The sequence below is a fragment of the Gopherus flavomarginatus genome, chromosome 1 (assembly GCF_025201925.1).
Source record: "Gopherus flavomarginatus isolate rGopFla2 chromosome 1, rGopFla2.mat.asm, whole genome shotgun sequence".
NCBI lineage: Eukaryota > Metazoa > Chordata > Testudines > Testudinidae > Gopherus > Gopherus flavomarginatus.
In genome coordinates this window covers 132836355-132855179 of record NC_066617.1, presented here as the reverse complement: position 1 = coordinate 132855179, position 18825 = coordinate 132836355, and the positions used below count along the sequence as shown (strand labels likewise).

Genomic DNA, 18825 nt, shown 5'->3' with positions numbered 1-18825 from the left:
AGGTTATCATCATTCAGCCTCAAGTCCAGACCCAGACAGAAAATAAAGTGGAAACAAAGAAACCTCCTGAAGAGTCACCTCAGGGACCCCCTGCTGCCAAAAAGAAAAAGGAGGAAAATCCAGAGGTGATAAAACCAATATAATTTGTCTGGTTCTTCATAAATGAGATATAATACTGTTCATTTATATGGGACCATTTCTAAAGGGCTTTCAGGGTACATGCAAAATTACTGCATTTGTGCCCACAAATCAGCTACTTGCTTGCCTAGCTACCCGGTTTGCATGGTGTAAATAAGATAACACAAGGTAATGCAGTTAGGTGCACATGCACTCTTGGTTGTGTCCTAGAAGTTAGGAAAGCAAGAGTTTCAGGCCTGACAGCTGTGTTCATTTAGCCACATTGCACTCTATTTCTTGTGAAATGTGTACGCTAGCTTAATACATTACTGTTTGTTATCATATATATATCTGGCTTAGGCTCTGTAGTGAAGCTGAAATAACACATTCATTCTGGAAGTGTATCTTTTGCATTTTATGAATCTCATTGACTAATGACTTTTACATTGTATATAACACAGGTTTTTGCTTTTGATAAATACATGCATATCCACATATACAGAAATCCCCATATACAGAATAACTAAAGAGGGAAACTTGATAAAAGAATAAATATGTTAGATGAACTGCATTTTCTGTGTAAATTAAAATATAAACCAGAAGATCTGAAAAAATACAGCATAACACGGCTATCTCTTTTAACAGGATTTTTGTGCTTTTAGACTAGAGGTACTCAAGTTGGATTATGAATATTTTTGCTGGATTTCCTTAAATTATATAAATTGAATCTGTTTCTAGTTAGCAAAAGTTCAGTTCAGGTGGAATCCAGTTCATACTTCTAATAAATTATTGAACACAAAGTAACTTTGGAACTATAACTTTGAAGGACTATTACAGAATAAATCTATAGTCCTACTAGAAGAGAATTTTTTAAAGTATTCTTCTTACAATTTTAAGAGGCTCATATAATAAAAAGAGTATTAAAAGGACTGATATTGTGTGATTCCCTCTCAGTGCCTACCACAGATAAGACGTTTCATGGTGTCAGGAGGCACTGGGCGGGGAGAGGAGAGGAGCGAGGGCACAGCATGCTCGGGGGAGGGGGTGGAATTTGGCAGGGAAGGAGTGGAGGCAGAACGGGGGTAGGAAGAAGCAGGGAGGGGGTGGGGCCTTGGGGGAAGGGGTGGAGTGGAGGTGGAGCCTGGGCAGAGCCAGGGGGAGCACCTCTCGGCAAATTAGAAACTTTGCACCTCAGTCCCGGGCCCCGCACCCTCCTAGGGGCAGCCCTGCTGTAGCAAACACAGATTATGTTAGTCAGATTCTGGTTTTAATGTCTCCTGTAGGGTTAGCTCTCCCTCCCAAAAGAGGCAATATAAACCAGTGCAGCCAGGTTGGCTATTGCAGCCTCAGATCCTGGAAAGGCAGGAGAAGGAAAGTGATTAGGTAACTACAGCAATAGCACTACAAGAACAACTGCTCCTCACTGTGATCTCCTCATCCTCTCCCAATGAGGCAGTAAATTGTGGGATGCCTTCTTAAGTTAATTAGAGAGACAGGATGTATGAGATACATCTTTTATTGGACCAACTTCTGTTGGTGAGAGAGACAAGCTTTCAAGCCATACAGGGATCTTCTTCAGGTCTGGAAAAGGCACTCTGAATGTCACATCAAAAAGGCACTCTGAATGTCACATCTGAATGCATGGTGGAACTGATAGTTTAGCCTAAGTAGTTAGCATATTTTGTAAGGGTCCATTCAAGGTAGAGTGTCCCATTAACATCTCTGCAGTCATAAGATAAAAAGATGGGGTTATTGGGTTACAGACTGTTGTAATAAGCCAGGGGTGACCAGACTTACTGGCCCTCCGAGACACTTATGACAATCTTCAGAAATTTGAGAGCCAGGGCATGCCTGCTGGGGTTCGGAGGGGGGTCACATGCCCCCTGCCACCAGATTTTTGCCAGGGTTTGCTGGCTGTGCTTGGTCACATGATGTGGCCAGGCTCCCTCCCTGGAGAGCCGGCGAACTGGGAGCTGCGACTGTAGGGAGAGGCAGCAGCAAACAGCTGGGAACTGCAGGGAGAGGCCACTGAGGGCAAGAGCAGGGGAGTCCCTGTGTGTGTGTGACTCAAGTTGTTGAGGGGGCTGAATGTTAAATTGTGCCTTCTCCCCCTCCACCCCTCCCAGCTCTCAGGCACCAGTTGTCTCTGGCAGGAGCCTCTAGCCCCACCACCCTGCTGCAGGGCTCCCCACATCCAGTCTGGTAGGTAGAAAATGGCAGGGGAGGAAGGTGTGAGGGGGCTCCTTGAGCTGCACTTAAACTGTAAAAGAGCCACATGTGGCTCGCTAGCCACCATTTGGCCACCATTGTAATAAAGCATGAATCTAGTATCATAAAGCTTAAATTCATAACTCTACTGGACATTAAAAATCATAGATTGACTAGAGATACTGGATGTATGGCTTATCACAACAAACTTGTCTCTCTCACCATCAGACTTTGGTTCAATAAAAGCTATTACCTCATGCACCTTGTTTCTCTAATATTCTGGGATCAACACGGCTACTACACTGCATTCTTCAGTTGATGACATCAGTCATTCTAGACCTCGTAAAGTGTATGGCTTACACTCTGGATATACATCTGGAAGTGGTGCAGAAGAAACCTCACAGACTGCTGGACATCTTGCATACATCCATGCTTGGAAGGCTTGTCATGCCTATAAAGGAGGGGCTTTTTGGAACCTGTGAAAGACCTGTGACACATGCCAGCATCCATTCCAGCCACATCCAAGCAAGCTGGCAGGAGGTACCAAGTCTCTTATGAGGGATTTGGGTACTTTTATTCCCACCAAATAGCAGGGTCGTTTGTGATAGCTGCAATCCAAGAGAAGTTGAAGCAGCAGGGACCTCACAAATTTACATTTAGGGAGAGAAATCTAAAGAGACTGGATCCATTTGGATTCAAAGTGTATTCATCGATCAGCCTCCAGATGTGCATGGCTAATTACACAACACTTCTGTCCAAATACAAATATCTGAACTGGGACAGTATCTCAGTTTCTGACAGACAATCTTGAGAACAGAGAGGGACGCTAACATCATCATGTCTGAAGAACGGCTGATAAACCGCACATCGGCACAGGCCACGCTGGACACCTCTGACAAACCAGTGAATATTATTGCAACCTAGCTGGCCATGAGAAGATCTTCCTGGCTTCAGTTTCAGGGCGTCCCAAGGAAGTCCAAACAACAACTGAGGACCCTCTTTTTAAGGGCAACAAACTTCTTAATTCAAAGACTGATAAGGTCCTCTGTATCCTTAAGGACTCGAGGGTGACTCTGTGCTCCCTGGGACTCTATGTTCCAGCCCCAAGAAGAAGCAAGCCAGACCGGACTTCCTTCATGCAGTGTTTCTCTTCCCAGGACTCTTAGCAGCCTCAAAGAATATCAGAGCCACCAAGAAGAAAGCAGTTTCCAGCAACAACAACCATCTGCCGCTGCACAATCTGTGTCTTCCACCAACCGGCAGATTTGACACTAGTGTTGAGAGCTTGGCAGAACGGTCAGAAGATCTCTTGCTTTCTCTCTCTCTCTCCTCCTCCTTTGGCAACTGCTTCTTTTTTATTTTTGGGAAGCTTGGACTCAGATTACCTTGGACCAAGAGGTCCTGGAAATTGAAACAGGGGGTATTCTATCCACTTCCAGGTGCTTCCTACATCTTGTCGTCCTTCTCCATTCCTTTTCAGAGATCCTTTCTATGAGATGTGGTTAAAGTAAGAAGCAGACTCTCTTCTACAACTGAGAGTGATGGAGGAGATGCCCTTAGAATTCAGGGGAATGGAGTTTTATTCCCATTATTTTCTCATCCCAAAAAATAAAGAGGATTGGCATCCCATTCTGAATCTTTGATGTTTCAACAAATTGTTTCAAGTTCAAAATGGCGACCCTGGCCTCCATAACTCCATCTTTAGATCCTCCATCCTGGTTTGCAGCTCTCAACCTGCAAGATGCCTACTTTCACAGATCTGTTCATCCAGCCCACAGATTCCTGATAGGAACATCTCACTATCAGTAGAGAGTGTTGCCACAACTTTGTGTTGTGGCACATCATCTTAGGATACATGGAATTTAAATGTATCCATACCTTGCGAACTGGTTGATTCAAGGAAGATAACCCCATCAGATGATCAATACAATTCAAATGACCTTTATTTCTTTGCCTGAAAGTCAGAAAAAAATGCGTGCTTACTCCCACTCAGACCCTAGAATTCATAGGAGCTGTGTTAGAGTACATGTCAACAAGAGCTTATCTTCCACAAAAGGGATTCCAGACAATAGTAAGCCTCATCAACCAACTTCAGATACACCCAAAAACATCCGTAAGAGCATGACTTAGATGTACGGGACACCCACATGATGCAGTTTGCCAGACTTCACCACATGAACATGATGGTCATAGTATCTCAAGAAGTTCTCTCCTTGTTAAACTGTTGGAGAGAGACAATACCGGTGTTCAAAGAAATACCTGTCTCTTCACCTCTTTCTACTAAAACTGCTGTGACAGGTGCCTCCATTCAGACATGGGAGGCTCATCTAGATCCCCTTCAAATTCAGGGCCTGTGGTCCCCTCAGAAAGATCAGCTGGAGTATATGTCCCAGAGCTCAGAGCCATTTGCCTAGCATGCAGAGTTCTTACCACTAGTCTAGGGATTCACAGTCCAAGTGTTGACAGGTAACACCACAGCTATGTGTTCTGGCAAGAGGGAGCAAGATCATCTGTGCACCATTGGCTCTGCACCTCCTTGACCTTCAGAACACTTTAGCAGATCAACCTAACAGGTAGTTCTCAGACAACCACGAATGGCCTATCATAGGCTCAGTCCTGCAGAACACCTTTCACAAATGGGGATTTCCAGAAATAGACCCATCTGACATTTCTTATTTACTGTGGCAGACATTTTGTTCCAAAGGAGGATTGAGCCTAGGCTCCCTGACCGACACTTCTGTCATCTGTTGGTCACCGAGATGAATGTATGCCTTTCCACCAATCCCATGATAACGAGGGTTCTGAAGCAAGATGCAAGACTGATGATTTTGATAGCCCAAGAATGGACCCAGCAGTTCTGGTATTTGGATCTAATGAACCTCTCAACAGAGCTCTCCTGCCTTATCACCTTACCTGCTCTGCCCAGCAGAACAATAGTCAGATCCTTCACCTGGACCCAGCTTTGTTATATCTGACATCCTGGATGCTGCCTTGTTGATGTCTCCTGAAAGAATTTGTTCAGCTGAAGTTCACAATATTCTGCTCCTAAGTGAGAAACAGTCAACAAGACTGACTTGGAAGAGCTAAATGGAAGAAGATTTCTATTTGGGCATCTCAGCATTCATTTTCTCCCTTGACATCACTTATATCACAATACTGGATCATCTACTAGCCCTAAAACAATCTGGACTTTCGGTCAGCTCTAGCAGCAATATCAGCACATCACACTCCTATCAGTGTCATAGTATATTTTCCTTAAGGGCCTTTATTCATTTTTTACCTCCCTCTTAGGACCTCAAGCAAAGTGATAGGTCCCTCCTTTAAGCCCTTAGCAACCTTGCCACTTATCTATGAAGAGTGCCTTTTAGTGGCCATTAAATCAGCTTTATGGGTAATTCTGACCAAAGACGTTTCAGATGTTCCATATGAACCATTTATTCATCTTTCTGTTTTCTTCTTCAGGCCTCATTCTACTTCAGCAGAAGCTAAACTTCAGCCACTTGATATACTTCACACAGCAGACTCCTCGTTACACTTGATATAGTAAGGACTATAAACTGACAGGACAAAGTAATTCAGAAACTCTTAGATTGTTTGTGGCCTTTGCAGAGAGGATTAAGGGTCAGACTGTAGCCTCTCAGATTATCTAAGTGGGACTCCAACTGTATAAAGACATATTTTGTGTTAACCAAGTTAGATCCAGCCACATTAGAGCACATGCCAGCCTGTTTAAAGATTGCCCATATTTCTGAAGTTTGTGGGGCAGCTAAATAGATCTTGGTCCACACTTAATTTAAAAGACACTGCTCTTTGGAAGAGGCTTCCAGATCCAATACCTGCTTTGGTAGGGCTGCACTGTAATCTTAAGTAGCACTCCTAGTACCTAACTCTGTGCAAATATACAACTGTTTTAACCACCAAGAGTGGAATCCATGTGGACAATCATAAATCTGGCATTCTTTGACTTTCAGTTGGTTTGATTTGCAACCTCTATAAAAGTAATTTTTGTAGATAACACCTAGGTTTTCTTTAAAGGAAAAAGGTCAAAATCAAATTCCGTTATATGCATCATACATCATCATCATCAGAGTTTGAACCTTCAGCATTGCAATACAGATCACTACTATTTAAACTACAGAACTAACTACATCAGCTAGCAACAGGAGTAGGCTGTTCTTCTAGAGGAGGGATGATGGCACCATATATTACGTCAATGGCATGTTTGGGGGAAGCCCAGCCCAGCACTCCTTTGGCTCCTGCTCCATGTGATGCCCCTGGAGAATGGGATTAGCTGCTGAATCGAGGCACTTTACCAGGGAATCTGCCCCAGCTTTCCCTGACTCTCCCCCTTGGAAATGGGGGAGTCTCTCACCTCATGTGGTACTCCCAGAGAGAAATAAGATAGAAGGTGTGGGCCATGTGCCAGGATTAGTGTGGTAGGAGAGAGAACAGTGCCTTGTTCATTCCTCCTACCCCACTGCTCTGGCAGCTCTCAGGCATTCTAGCAGCAATTAAGTGGTGCTTCTGCATGGGCACAAGTCTGACTTTTCAAAATGTTCATAGTCAATTATTATTTTGGCAAGCTGCCCAAATTTCTCTGAGGAAAGCAAGTAAAAGAAAGGAAATAGTAATTTTTTCAATAGTTTATAATTCCGCCAAACCTGAAAAGACAAAGACAAAGAAAAGTCTCTCTAGCTACAAGGCTTTCTCCCTCTAAATTTCAAGGGCCTGCTGGAAACAATGGAGGTTTAGAGCTTCTAAAAACGTTGCAAGAATCTGAAGAAACTGTGAAGCAGACAAAATATAGTGGTCACTAGCAGCTGTAGGGTTACCATATTTCAAGTTCCCAAAAAGAGGACACTGCCATAGGGAAGGAGCGAGGGGAGGAGGAGCTGTGCACTCGAGCGCTTATGTCAGTAAAACTTATGTCGCTCACCCCCAAGCAACAAAAGTTTTGCTCACATAATAAACACTAGTGTAGACATGGCCTTAGTGAGTGTCCTGTTAAATTAGTATCCTGGTCTGTGAGCACGTTGGCCTTTGAATCCTTTGTTTATTTAGACAAGATTATCATCACTGGCAAAGTAGGAAGCATCTTCAACCACACTTTTCAGTGTAGGACAGTAGAGGCTTAACTGTGAATTTCCTTTATTTTATTGATATGTCTCACAGTATAAGGCTCAGAGTGTAGGTTTAGAGTTAATTTCTTTTGTTCTTTGAAAGTAAACTTTAGTTGATTATCATGCATTTATGTAATTAGTGTAATTAGTACTAACTGCATAATGAGTGTAAACACGTGTAATGACATAAATGGAACATGTAATTACAACATGAAATAGTTTAATAAGGATTTTTACAAAGCCATGTGGAAAGATGTACTGCACATTTCCAAAAGCACGTGTCAATATATGGTGGTACAGAATACAGAAGGTAGGATTATTTAACATATGTATTATATATGTACAGTGTAAGCACTTGCTCCTTTATTTATCTTAAAAGCACAAAACATAAATAGAAACTTCAATACAAATTCTGTAAATAAATGTCAGTGATGAAAGATTGGAATTCACAATTAAAAATACAGCAAATACAATAGGACCTTGCTAATTCTTGCTAATGGCCAAGAACCCCGTTGTGGATTGCTCAGTGTTACAAATAAGTGAACAAACTCCATTAAAAAAAAAAACGATATTGTACTTTAATGGATTTTTATAAATGTAGTTTTAATTATGATAAGATTTCATAGCATACTGTAAAATGTACAGTAGTACGCTTGGTAAAAGTAACGAAACCTTCTATCTCAGGTTACTTAGCTAGCTCTCATTTACTGCAATATCTGAGCACCTCACATTCTTTAATGTATTTAGCCTCACAACACCCCTGTGAATTGGAGAAATAGTATTGTTCTTCGAATGCTTGCTCATATCGATTCCAATTAGGTGTGCGTGCGCCGCATGCACGTTTGTTGGAAGATTTTTACACTAGCAACACTTGGTGGGTCGGCTGAGGCGCCTCCTGGAGTGGCACCGCCATGGCATCGGATATATGCCCCTGCCGACCCCGCGCCCCCTCAGTTCCTTCTTACCGCCCGTGACGGTCATTGGAACTGTGGAGCACGGCTTAGCTGATCTCCACCTCCCTAGCTTTACTCATTGTTCTGTATTTAGTATAGTTATAGTATTTAGTGTAGTTGTTAATAGTTTTAATAGTTTTAGTAGTTACAGTTTAGTTAATAGTAAGTTGTATATATACTGTAGATAGTACTTGGAGGGAGCAGGGTTCATCCTCTTTCCTCCTCCCCGGTACCAGGGCCCATGCCCAGGTCCCCAGGCTTAAAATCTTGCTCGGCCTGTCTCAAGCCGATGCCAACAGGAGACCCCCACGACTCCTGCTTGAAGTGCCTGGGAGAATCTCATCAACCAGACAAGTGTCGCATCTGTAAGGATTTCAAGCCTCTAACAAAAAAGAGTGGGACTTTCATTTGAACAGCTCCTAATGGAAGCGGCATTTAGCCTGGCGCCTTCGGTACCGCACACAGAACAGACACCGTCAGTCCGAAGCACTCCTCCGGCACCGAAATGACCCAGCACCGGCAAAGAATCTCGGCACCAGACATCTCCAGCACTGGTACAGTCGCGGCATCGTTCGCTGTCTCCGCGGCTTAAGAAGCAGCATAAACCACCTGCTGCTCCGGGACCACCTGTGCCGCCATTGGAGCAGCAGCCCAGACCGGACCGTCCTACTAAGACTCCAGCTCCAGCATCGCCGACTTCGGCACTGTCAATTCCGGCTCCACAAGGGCTGTTGAGTCCGGTGCACACAAGCTTCCTGGTGCAGACCGTGATTGAGCTCGGCCTGCCATCCACTCTGGAGACCTTCTCCACCGCTCACGACCTGATTGCACTGATGGAGCCTGGACCTCCTGAGCCCCCGGCACCACCGCCACAGGCTATCCAGTCTATAGGCAAACCTGCCTTGACGCGACCTTCCTCGCTGAGTGTGACAGCTAGGCACCGATCTCGGTCCCAGTCCAGGTCGCGGTCCTGATCCCGCCGACGGTCCCAGACCTGGCACCACTCGCAGTCCCAGCACCGATCTCCATCTCGGCGCCAGTCATACTCACGGCGCTGCTCGGCTTCATGCAGGTCTCCCTCTCGGTACGATCGGTACCAATCCAGGTCCCGGCACTGGTTGCCTCGCAGCCAGTCCTGACACCACAGATCCTCATCAAGATCTAGATTGGCCTCCTGGTACCGTTATGACCATCGGTCCCAATCCCAGTCGCTATACCGCTGAAGATCCTGGCACTAATCTCCAGCTCCAAGGCATGAACTGACAGAGCGGGATGGTGCAATGTCGCATGGGCGTTCGGCCCCTCGTTGGCCTTCACAGCCGAATTAGTCGTCGTCCCAGGCAGGGAGTGACTACCACACCCAGTGCCATGACGCCTAGGGTACTAGTCAAGGTCAATATGAAGGTCAAGACTCTGATCAGGGACCACCACAACGGTCCTTCTGGATGCCTTGGGCATACCATCAAGCCCAAGGTGCCCCCTCAGACACCTCTTGGTCAGCTCATTTGGACCATCGGATGCCTGAGGCCACTGTAAGCTGCCCTCCCCCAGTAGACTCGGATGCGGCTGTTATTCTGCCAGACCAAGCACAGGCCATCACCTTAGTGGACCTTGAACACCAGGACCCTCCACAACCAAACTTCCCCAGGATCCACTGGTCCCCGGGTTTTCCTCTTCCTCCTCGCCTGATGAGGCAGTGGCAGACATGTCCTCTTCTGGGCCACCGCCTATAGATCTTCGGGCTCACCAGGATCTCCTGCACAGAGTGTCACAAAACATGAACCTGCAGGTGGAGGAGGTGGCGGAAGTAGAAGATCCAGTGGTTGACATTTTATTGGCAGATGCACCCACACGTTGTCCTGCCTTTCATTAAGACCATCCAGGCTAATGCCGATACGATCTGGCAGTCCCCAGCATCTATTCTTCCCACGGCCAGAGGAGTGGAGAGGAAATATATGGTGCCCTCCAAGGGCTACGAATATCTCTATGTTCACACACACCTTTGCTCCCTTGTGGTGCAGTCGGTGAACGAGAGGGAGTGACATGGCCAGCAAGCGCCCAGTCCTAAGTCCAAGGACGCTAGTCACCTGGATTTATTCGGATGCAAGATTTATTCAGCTGGTGGTCTACAGCTCAGAGTAGCTAACCAGCAAGCTCTCTTGAGCTGTTATAACTATAACACCTGGACCTCGATGGGGAAATTCAAAGAGTTGGTACCCCAGGAGTCCAAGCAAGAGTTTGTGGCCTTGCTTGAGGAAGGCAAGAAAGTGGTGATGACATCCCTGCAGGCATCTTTAGATGCAGCGGACTCGGCGACTAGAACTCTAGCCTCGGGCGTGGCCACGCGCCGCATCTCATGACTGCAAGTGTCTGGCCTTCCACCAGAGCTGCAACAGACTATCCAAGACCTGCCCTTTGATGGCCAAGGGCTGTTCTCTGTCAAAATGGATCCTAGGCTTCAGAGCCCAAAGGACAACCGGGCCGTCAGGCGCTCACTGGGCATGCATACCCCACTCAGCGCAAACCCTTCCTGCCCCAGCCTCAACGCACCTACCCTAACACTCGGCCACGGCAAGACTTCACCAGAAGGTGTGGCCATGGTAACTGCAGGAGACAATCTGGTCCTCGAGCAGGCCAGAATCAGGGCATCCCAAAGCCATCAGTGGGATCCAAACAAAATTTTTGAAGGTGTGCTCGAGGACGGAGCACCAGTCTTCTTGCCAGATCCTTTCCCGCCTTTCTGCAACCATCTCTCCTATTTCCTCCTTGTGTGGTCCCGCATAACCTCAGATCGTTGGATCCTACGCGCGGTGGCAACTGGATACCATCTTCAATTTGTTTCACCCCGCCCGCTCCACCCTCCCTCCTCGTCCCTCTTCAGGGACCCCTCTCACGAGCAAATCCTCTTACAGGAGGTACAGGCGCTCCTGGCCATTGGACTGATAGAATAGGTCCCAAAGGACTTGAGGGGCAAGGGGTTTTACTCCCGTTACTTCTTAATCCCCAAGGCAAAGGTGTGTCTACGGCTCATCCTGGACCTGTGCAGGCTCAACAAATTCATGGTAAAGTTGAAGTTCCGCATGGTATCCCTGGGAACCATTATCCCTTCCCTGGATCTGGGAGACTGGTATGCCGCCCTCGACATGAAGGACGCATACTTCCATATAGTGATTTACCCACTGCACAGGTGTCATAACCTTAGTCCCAGATTTGGACCTTAGCGTCCAAAATATGGGGGTTAGCATGAAAACCTCCAAGCTTAGTTACCAGCTTGGACCTGGTACTTGCTGCCACCACCCAAAAAATTAGAGTGTTTTGGGGCACTCTGGTCCCTCTGAAAAACCTTCCCTGGGGACCCCAAGACCCAAATCCCTTGAGTCTCACAACAAAGGGAAATAATCCTTTTTCCCTTCCCCCCTCCAGGTGCTCCTGGAGAGATACACAGACACAAGCTCTGTGAAACTACACAGAGTGACTCCCCCTCTCCGTTCCCAATCCTGGAAACCAAAAGCACTTTCCTATTCCCCCAGAGGGAATGCAAAATCAGGCTAGTAAATCCAACACACAGATCTCCCCTGATTTTTTCCTCCCACCAATTCCCTGGTGAGTACAGACTCAATTTCCCTGAAGTAAAGAAAAAACTCCAGCAGGTCTAAAAAGAAAGCTTTATATAAAAAAAAAAGAAAAATACATACAAACGGTCTCTCTGTATTAAGATGATACAATACAGGGTCAATTGCTTAAAAGAAATATTGAATAAACAGCCTTATTCAAAAGAATACAAATCAAAGCACTCCAGCACTTATATTCATGCAAATACCAAAGAAAAGAAACCATATAACTTACTATCTGATCTCTTTGTCCTTACACTTAGAAACAGAAGACTAGAAAGTAGAAACTACTTCTCCAAAGCTCAGAGAAAGCAGGCAGACAGAAAACAAAGACTCAGACACTAACTTCCCTCCACCCAGAGTTGAAAAAATCTGGTTTCCTGATTGGTCCTCTGGTCAGGTGCTTCAGGTGAAAGAGACATTAACCCTTAGCTATCTGTTTATGACAACAGGTGATTCCTTCACTTTGTGGCCAGCCAGCAACATTTCCAATTTACTGTTCTTCCCTTTGGCCTGTCCGCAGCGCCAAGGGTCTTCACAAAATGTATGGCTGTCATAGCGGCCTCGCTCCACCTACTTCGGATACAAATCTTTCCATATCTAGATGACTGGCTCATCCGAGATTCCTCTGAGGTGCAGGTGCAGTCTCATGTTCGTTTCGTCATGGGATTGTTCGAGCAACTCGGCCTGCTTCTCAACACTGAAAAGTCCACTCTAGAACCTCCACAGAGAATAGACTTCATTGGGGCGAACCTAGACTCGAATCTTGCCAGGGCGTGCTTACTGCAGGCCCATTTTCAGGCCATGATGACCATTATTCAGGGTCTCCGAAGCTTCCTGACCTTGGCAGCACGCATGTGCCTCACTCTGCGAGGCCACATGGCCTTTTGCACTTTCATGACCAGACATGCCAGACTTCGCCTCCGTCCACTTCAGACCTGGCTCTCGTCAGTGTATCGTCCAGGCTGAGACAGCTTGGACACAATTCTCGCTGTGCTGATGGAGGTCTTAGCCTCTCTGGGTTGGTGGCTGAACCCCACCCTGGTGTGTGGGGGGAGGCCATTCCATGCCCCACAGCCTTCGCTAGCCCTGACCACGGACGCGTCATCTCTGGGCTGGGGCGCTCACCCTGCAGGACTTTGCAAGGTCTTTGGTCCGCACAGGAAATAACCCTACACATCAACATAAGGGAACTGAGAGCATTGTGCCTGGCATGTCAGGTATTCTGCGAACACCTGCAGGGCCGTTGTGTCAGTCTCTACAGACAACACAACGGCCATGTTTTACATCAACAAGCAAAGTGGAGCGTGGTCCTCCCTCCTTTGTCAGGAAGCCATACATCTCTGGGAATTTTGCATAGCCCACTAAATCGACGTGGTGGCATCATTTCTGCCAGGAGTCCAGAACACCTTGGCAGATCACCTCAGCAGGTCCTTCCTAGCTCACGAGTGGTCGATTCACCCAGATGTTTTCCGGAAGTGGGGGTTTCCCCACATAGACCTCATCGCAACACTCAGAAGTGCCAGGTGTTCTGCTCTCTCCAGGGACGCTACCCGGGCTCCCTGTTGGACGCATTCCTGATAACTTGGAAAGACCACCTGCGCTATGCCTTTCCTCCATTCCCCCTGGTCCACAAGGTCCTTCTCAAGCTATGCAGGAACAAGGGCCGCTTAATCCTGATTGCTCCAGCGTGGCCCAGACAGCATTGGTACACCACACTCCTCGACCTGTCAATGACCAAACCAATTCCTCTACCACTGTGGCCAGACCTGATAACTCAGGAACACAGCAGACTACACCATCCAGACCTACAATCCTTCCATCTCACAGCATGGACGCTGCATGGTTAACTCAGACTGAGCTGCGTTGCTCCAATTCAGTGCAGCAAATACTCTTGGGTAGCAGGAAGCCCTCCAGTAGATCCACATACCTGGCCAAATGGAAGCGATTTTCCTGCTGGTGTGCCCAGAACGATGCTGTCCCCCTGCAGATGCCAGTTCATAGATTCATAGACTCTAGGACTGGAAGGGACCTTGAGAGGTCATTGAGTCCAGTCCCCTGCCCTCATGGCAGGACCAAATACTGTCTAGACCATCCCTGATAGACATTTATCTAACCTACTCTTAAATATCTCCAGAGATGGAGATTCCACAACCTCCCTAGGCAATTTATTCCAGTGTTTAACTACCCTGACACTTAGGAATTTTTTCCTAATGTCCAACCGAAATCTCCCTTGCTGCAGTTTAAGCCCATTGCTTCTTGTTCTATCATTAGAGGCTAAGGTGAACAAGTTTTCTCCCTCCTCCTGATGGCACCCTTTTAGATACCTGAAAACTGCTATCATGTCCCCTCTCAGTCTTCTCTTTTCCAAACTAAATAAATCCAATTCTTTCAGCCTTCCTTCATAGGTCATGTTCTCAAGACCTTTAATCATTCTTGTTGCTCTTCTCTGGACCTCCTCCAGTTTCTCCACATCTTTCTTGAAATGCGGTGCCCAGGACTGAACACAATACTCCAGCTGAGGCCTAACCAGCGCAGAGTAGAGCGGAAGAATGAATTCTCGTGTCTTGTTTACAACACACCTGTTAATGCATCCTAGAATCACGTTTGCTTTTTTTGCAACAGTATCACACTGTTGACTCATATTTAGCTTGTGGTCCACTATGACCCCTAGATCTCTTTCTGCCATACTCCTTCCTAGACAGTCTCTTCCCAGTCTGTATGTGTGAAACTGATTGTTCCTTCCTAAGTGGAGCACTTTGCATTTGTCTTTATTGAACTTCATCCGGTTTACCTCAGACCATTTCTCCAATTTGTCCAGATCATTTTAAATTTTGACCCTGTCCTCCAAAGCAGTTGCAATCCCTCCCAGTTTGGTATCATCTGCAAACTTAATAAGCGTACTTTCTATGCCAACATCTAAGTCGTTGATGAAAATATCGAACAGAGCCAGTCCCAAAACAGACCCCTGCGGAACCCCACTTGTTAGACCTTTCCAGCAGGATTGGGAGCCATTAGTAACTACTCTCTGAGTACGGTTATCCAGCCAGTTATGCACCCACCTTATAGTAGCCCCATCTAAATTGTATTTGCCTAGTTTATTGATAAGGATATCATGTGAGACCGTATCAAATGCCTTACTAAAGTCTAGGCATACCACATCCACCGCTTCTCCCTTATCCACAAGGCTCGTTATCCTATCAAAGAAAGCTATCAGATTGGTTTGTCACGATTTGTTCTTTACAAATCCATGCTGGCTATTCCCTATCACCTTACCACCTTCCAAGTGTTTGCAGATGATTTCTTTAATTACTTGCTCCATTATCTTCCCTGGCACAAAAGTTAAACTAACTGGTCTGTAGTTTCCTGGGTTGTTTTTATTTCCCTTTTTATAGATGGGCACTATATTTGCCCTTTTCCAGTCTTCTGGAATCTCTCCCATCTCCCATGACTTTCCAAAGATAATAGCTAGAGGCTCAGATACCTCCTCTATTAACTCCTTGAGTATTCTAGGGGTATGGCTACATTTGGAATTTCAAAGCGCTGCCCCGGCAGCGCTGCGGGAGCGCTGCCACGGCAGCGCTTTGAAGTGTGAGTGTAGTCAGAGTGGCAGCGCTGGGAGAGAGCTCTCCCAGCGCTGCATGTAAACCACATCCCTTACGGGTGTAGCGTGCAGCGCTGGGAGCCGCGCTCCCAGCGCTGCTGCCCTGATTACACTGACGCTTTACAGCGCTGTATCTTGCAGCGCTCAGGGGGGTGTTTTTTCACACCCCAGGTGCAGCGCTGTAAAGTGTGAGTGTAGCCAAGGCCTAGGATGCATTTCATCAGGCCCTGGTGACTTGCAGGCATCTAACTTTTCTAAGTGATTTTTAACTTGCTCTTCTTTTATTTTATCTTCTAAACCTACCCCCTTCCCATAAGCATTCACTATGTTAGACATTCCTTCAGACTTCTCAATGAAGACCGAAACAAAGAAATCATTAAGCATCTCTGCCATTTCCAAGTTTCCTGTTACTGTTTCCCCCTCCTCACTGAGCAGCGGGCCTACCCTGTCCTTGGTCTTCCTCTTGCTTCTAATGTATTGATAAAAAGTCTTCTTGTTTCCCTTTATTCCCATAGCTAGTTTGAGCTCATTTTGTGCCTTTGCCTTTCTAATCTTGCCCCTGCATTCCTGTGTTGTTTGCCTATATTCATCCTTTGTAATCTGACCTAGTTTCCATTTTTTATATGACTCCTTTTTATTTTGTAGGTCATACAAGATCTCGTGGTTAAGCCAAGGTGGTCTTTTGCCACATTTTCTATCTTTCCTACCCATCGGAATAGCTTGCTTTTGGGCCCTTAATAGTGTCCCTTTGAAAAACTGCCAACTCTACTCAGTTGTTTTTCCCCTTAGTCTTGATTCCCATGAGACCTTACCTGTCAGCTCTCTGAGCTTACCAAAATCCGCCTTCCTGAAATCCATTGTCTCTATTTTGCTGTACTCCCTTCTACCCTTCTTTAGAATTGCAAACTCTATGATTTCATGATCACTTTCACCCAAGCTTCCTTCTACTTTCAAATTCTCAACGAGTTCCTCCCTATTTGTTAAAATCAAGTCTAGGACAGCTTCCCCCCTAGTAGCTCTTTCAACCTTCTGAAATAAAAAGTTGTCTGCAATGCAGTCCAGGAACTTATTGGATAGTCTGTGCCCCACGGTGTTATTTTCCCAACATATATCTGGATAGTTGAAGTCCCCCATCACTACCAAATCTACCATCCAAGAGTATCTCTGGTCCCTGAAGAAGCACGGCCTAGCGGTCTCATCCATCAAGGTAGACCTTGCAGCGATTTCAGCCTTCCACCCTGGCGAGAATAGGCACTCAGTCTTCTCTAATCCTATGGTCAGCAGGTTCCTCAAGGTTTTGGAGCATTTGTACCCACAAGTTCATCATCCAGTCCCTATGTGGGACCTCAGTCTGGTCCTATCCAGGCCCATGGGTGCCCCCTTTGAGCCGATGGCCACCTGCTCGCTTCTGTACCTTTCATGGAAGATAGCTTTCCTCATCGCTATTACATCAGTGAGGTGCATGTCAGAACTTCAGGCCCTCACAGCGGACCCTCCATATATGGCGTTCCATAAGGATAAGGTACAGCTGCGATCACACCCCGCCTTCCTCCATAAGGTAGTGTCTGCCTTCCATATCAACCAAGACATCTTCCTCCCGGTTTTCTTTCCGAAGCCACACGCTTCGTGACAAGAGCAACAACTGCATTCTCTAGATGTTCCTAGGGCTCTCACCTTTTACATCGAGTGAACAAAGCCTTTTAGAAAGATGTATCAGCTGTTCGTAGAGGTGGCAGACCGGATGAAGAGCCTACCAGTCTCCTTGCAGCACATTTCATCTTGGGTCACATCATGCATCTGTGCATGCTATGACTTGGCTCACGTTTCAACTAACCACCTCACCACCCATTCCACTCGGGCTCAAGCTTTGTCCGCTGCCTTTCTGGCCCATGTACCCATCCAGGAGATCTTTAGGGCAGCGACTTGGTCATCCGTGCACACCTTCGCTTCCCACTATGTATTAGTGCAGCAGTCCAGAGAAGATGTGGCATTTGGTTCAGTGGTCCTTCACTCTGCGACATCTCACTCCGACCCCACCGCCTAGGTAAGGCTTGGGAGTAACCTAATTGGAATCAATATGAACAAGCACTCTACGAAGAAAAGACGGTTACTCACCTTTGTAACTGTTGTCCTTCGAGATGTGTTGCTTATATTCATTCCAAACCCGCCCTCCTTCCCCTCTGTCAGAGTAGCCGGCAAGAAGGAACTGAGGGGGCGCTGGGTTGGCAGGGGCATATATCCAGCGCCATGGTGGCGCCACTCCAGGGGGCGCCTCAGCCAACCCAGCGAGTGTTGCTAGGGTAAAAATCTTCCGACAAACGTGCACACAGCGCACCTGATTGGAATAGATATGAGCAACACATCTCAAAGAACAACAGTTACAAAGGTGAGTAAATGTCTTTTTCTGTTCTACAGATGGGGATCAGAGACTTTTAAAAGTATCGAGGTGGTTGAAGATGCAGATAGGCATATAGTGGGATTTTCAAAAGCAGGTGGGGCCTAACTTGCATTGATTTTCAATCTATTTTTGAACATCTGCATTTTTAAGCATCTATGTGCTTATTAAAATCTGGCCCTATGTGCTTTGTCCAAAGGAATTGCACCTGGATCTCCCAAAACTAAGGCTTGTGTCCTAACTACTGAGCGATGATTCCTCTTTCAGGAAATACCCACTCAATTTTTGCTGATAAGTCGAGGAGAAAATTGGTTTGTTTTAAAGAGATGTGAGTTGCAAAAACAGATCACAATATTACCAGATCTAGGTCCCTGATTCAGCAAAGTACTTAAGCATGTGTGTGTTTTGACATTACTGACTGCTTGAGTTGTCATTGAAATGCTGAATGTAATGCACGCTGTTAAATACCTTTTTGAATTGGGGCCTAAATGTAAAACTGATGTATAGAGCTTGTCAAAAAACAATTTGCCCTAAAAGTTTTTTCATTAAAAAATGTCCTTTTTAAGAAAACAAAACTTTTTGCAAAAACTTGCTGACAGTGAAATTTTCCATTTTTGGCAATGTTTTCCATGACATTTTTAGCAACATCTTAATAAAAAAAGTATGATTTTATTAAAACTATATGGAATAATTATGGCTGCTGAATACACAGTTTTTGATAAATGAAAAAAGTTGATAATTTCAATTAAAATTTTAATTAGAAGTCACAGAAAATGTTGCCAAAAATGTTCACAATGAATCCCAGAAAATGGAAAAA

The 18825-nt window shown here is 45.9% G+C and overlaps 2 protein-coding genes across 9 annotated transcripts in view; one reads left to right on the top strand and one right to left on the bottom strand.

The window, feature by feature from the left end:
- The window catches only part of UPK3A (uroplakin 3A), an 897123-nt gene that overhangs the window by 718488 nt on the left and 159810 nt on the right, over positions 1-18825 (bottom strand). The window lies entirely within an intron of this gene.
- PHF21B (PHD finger protein 21B) overlaps positions 1-18825 on the top strand; it is a 244166-nt gene that overhangs the window by 202956 nt on the left and 22385 nt on the right. For all 8 annotated transcript variants that reach the window (XR_007769592.1, XM_050924809.1, XM_050924790.1 and 5 more), the window contains one exon: positions 3-125. Coding sequence is in view for 7 of the 8 variants with exons in the window: in XM_050924809.1 (XP_050780766.1) it covers positions 3-125 (123 nt within the window). In the remaining variant the exon portion in view is untranslated. The remainder of the gene's footprint in view (positions 1-2; positions 126-18825) is intronic.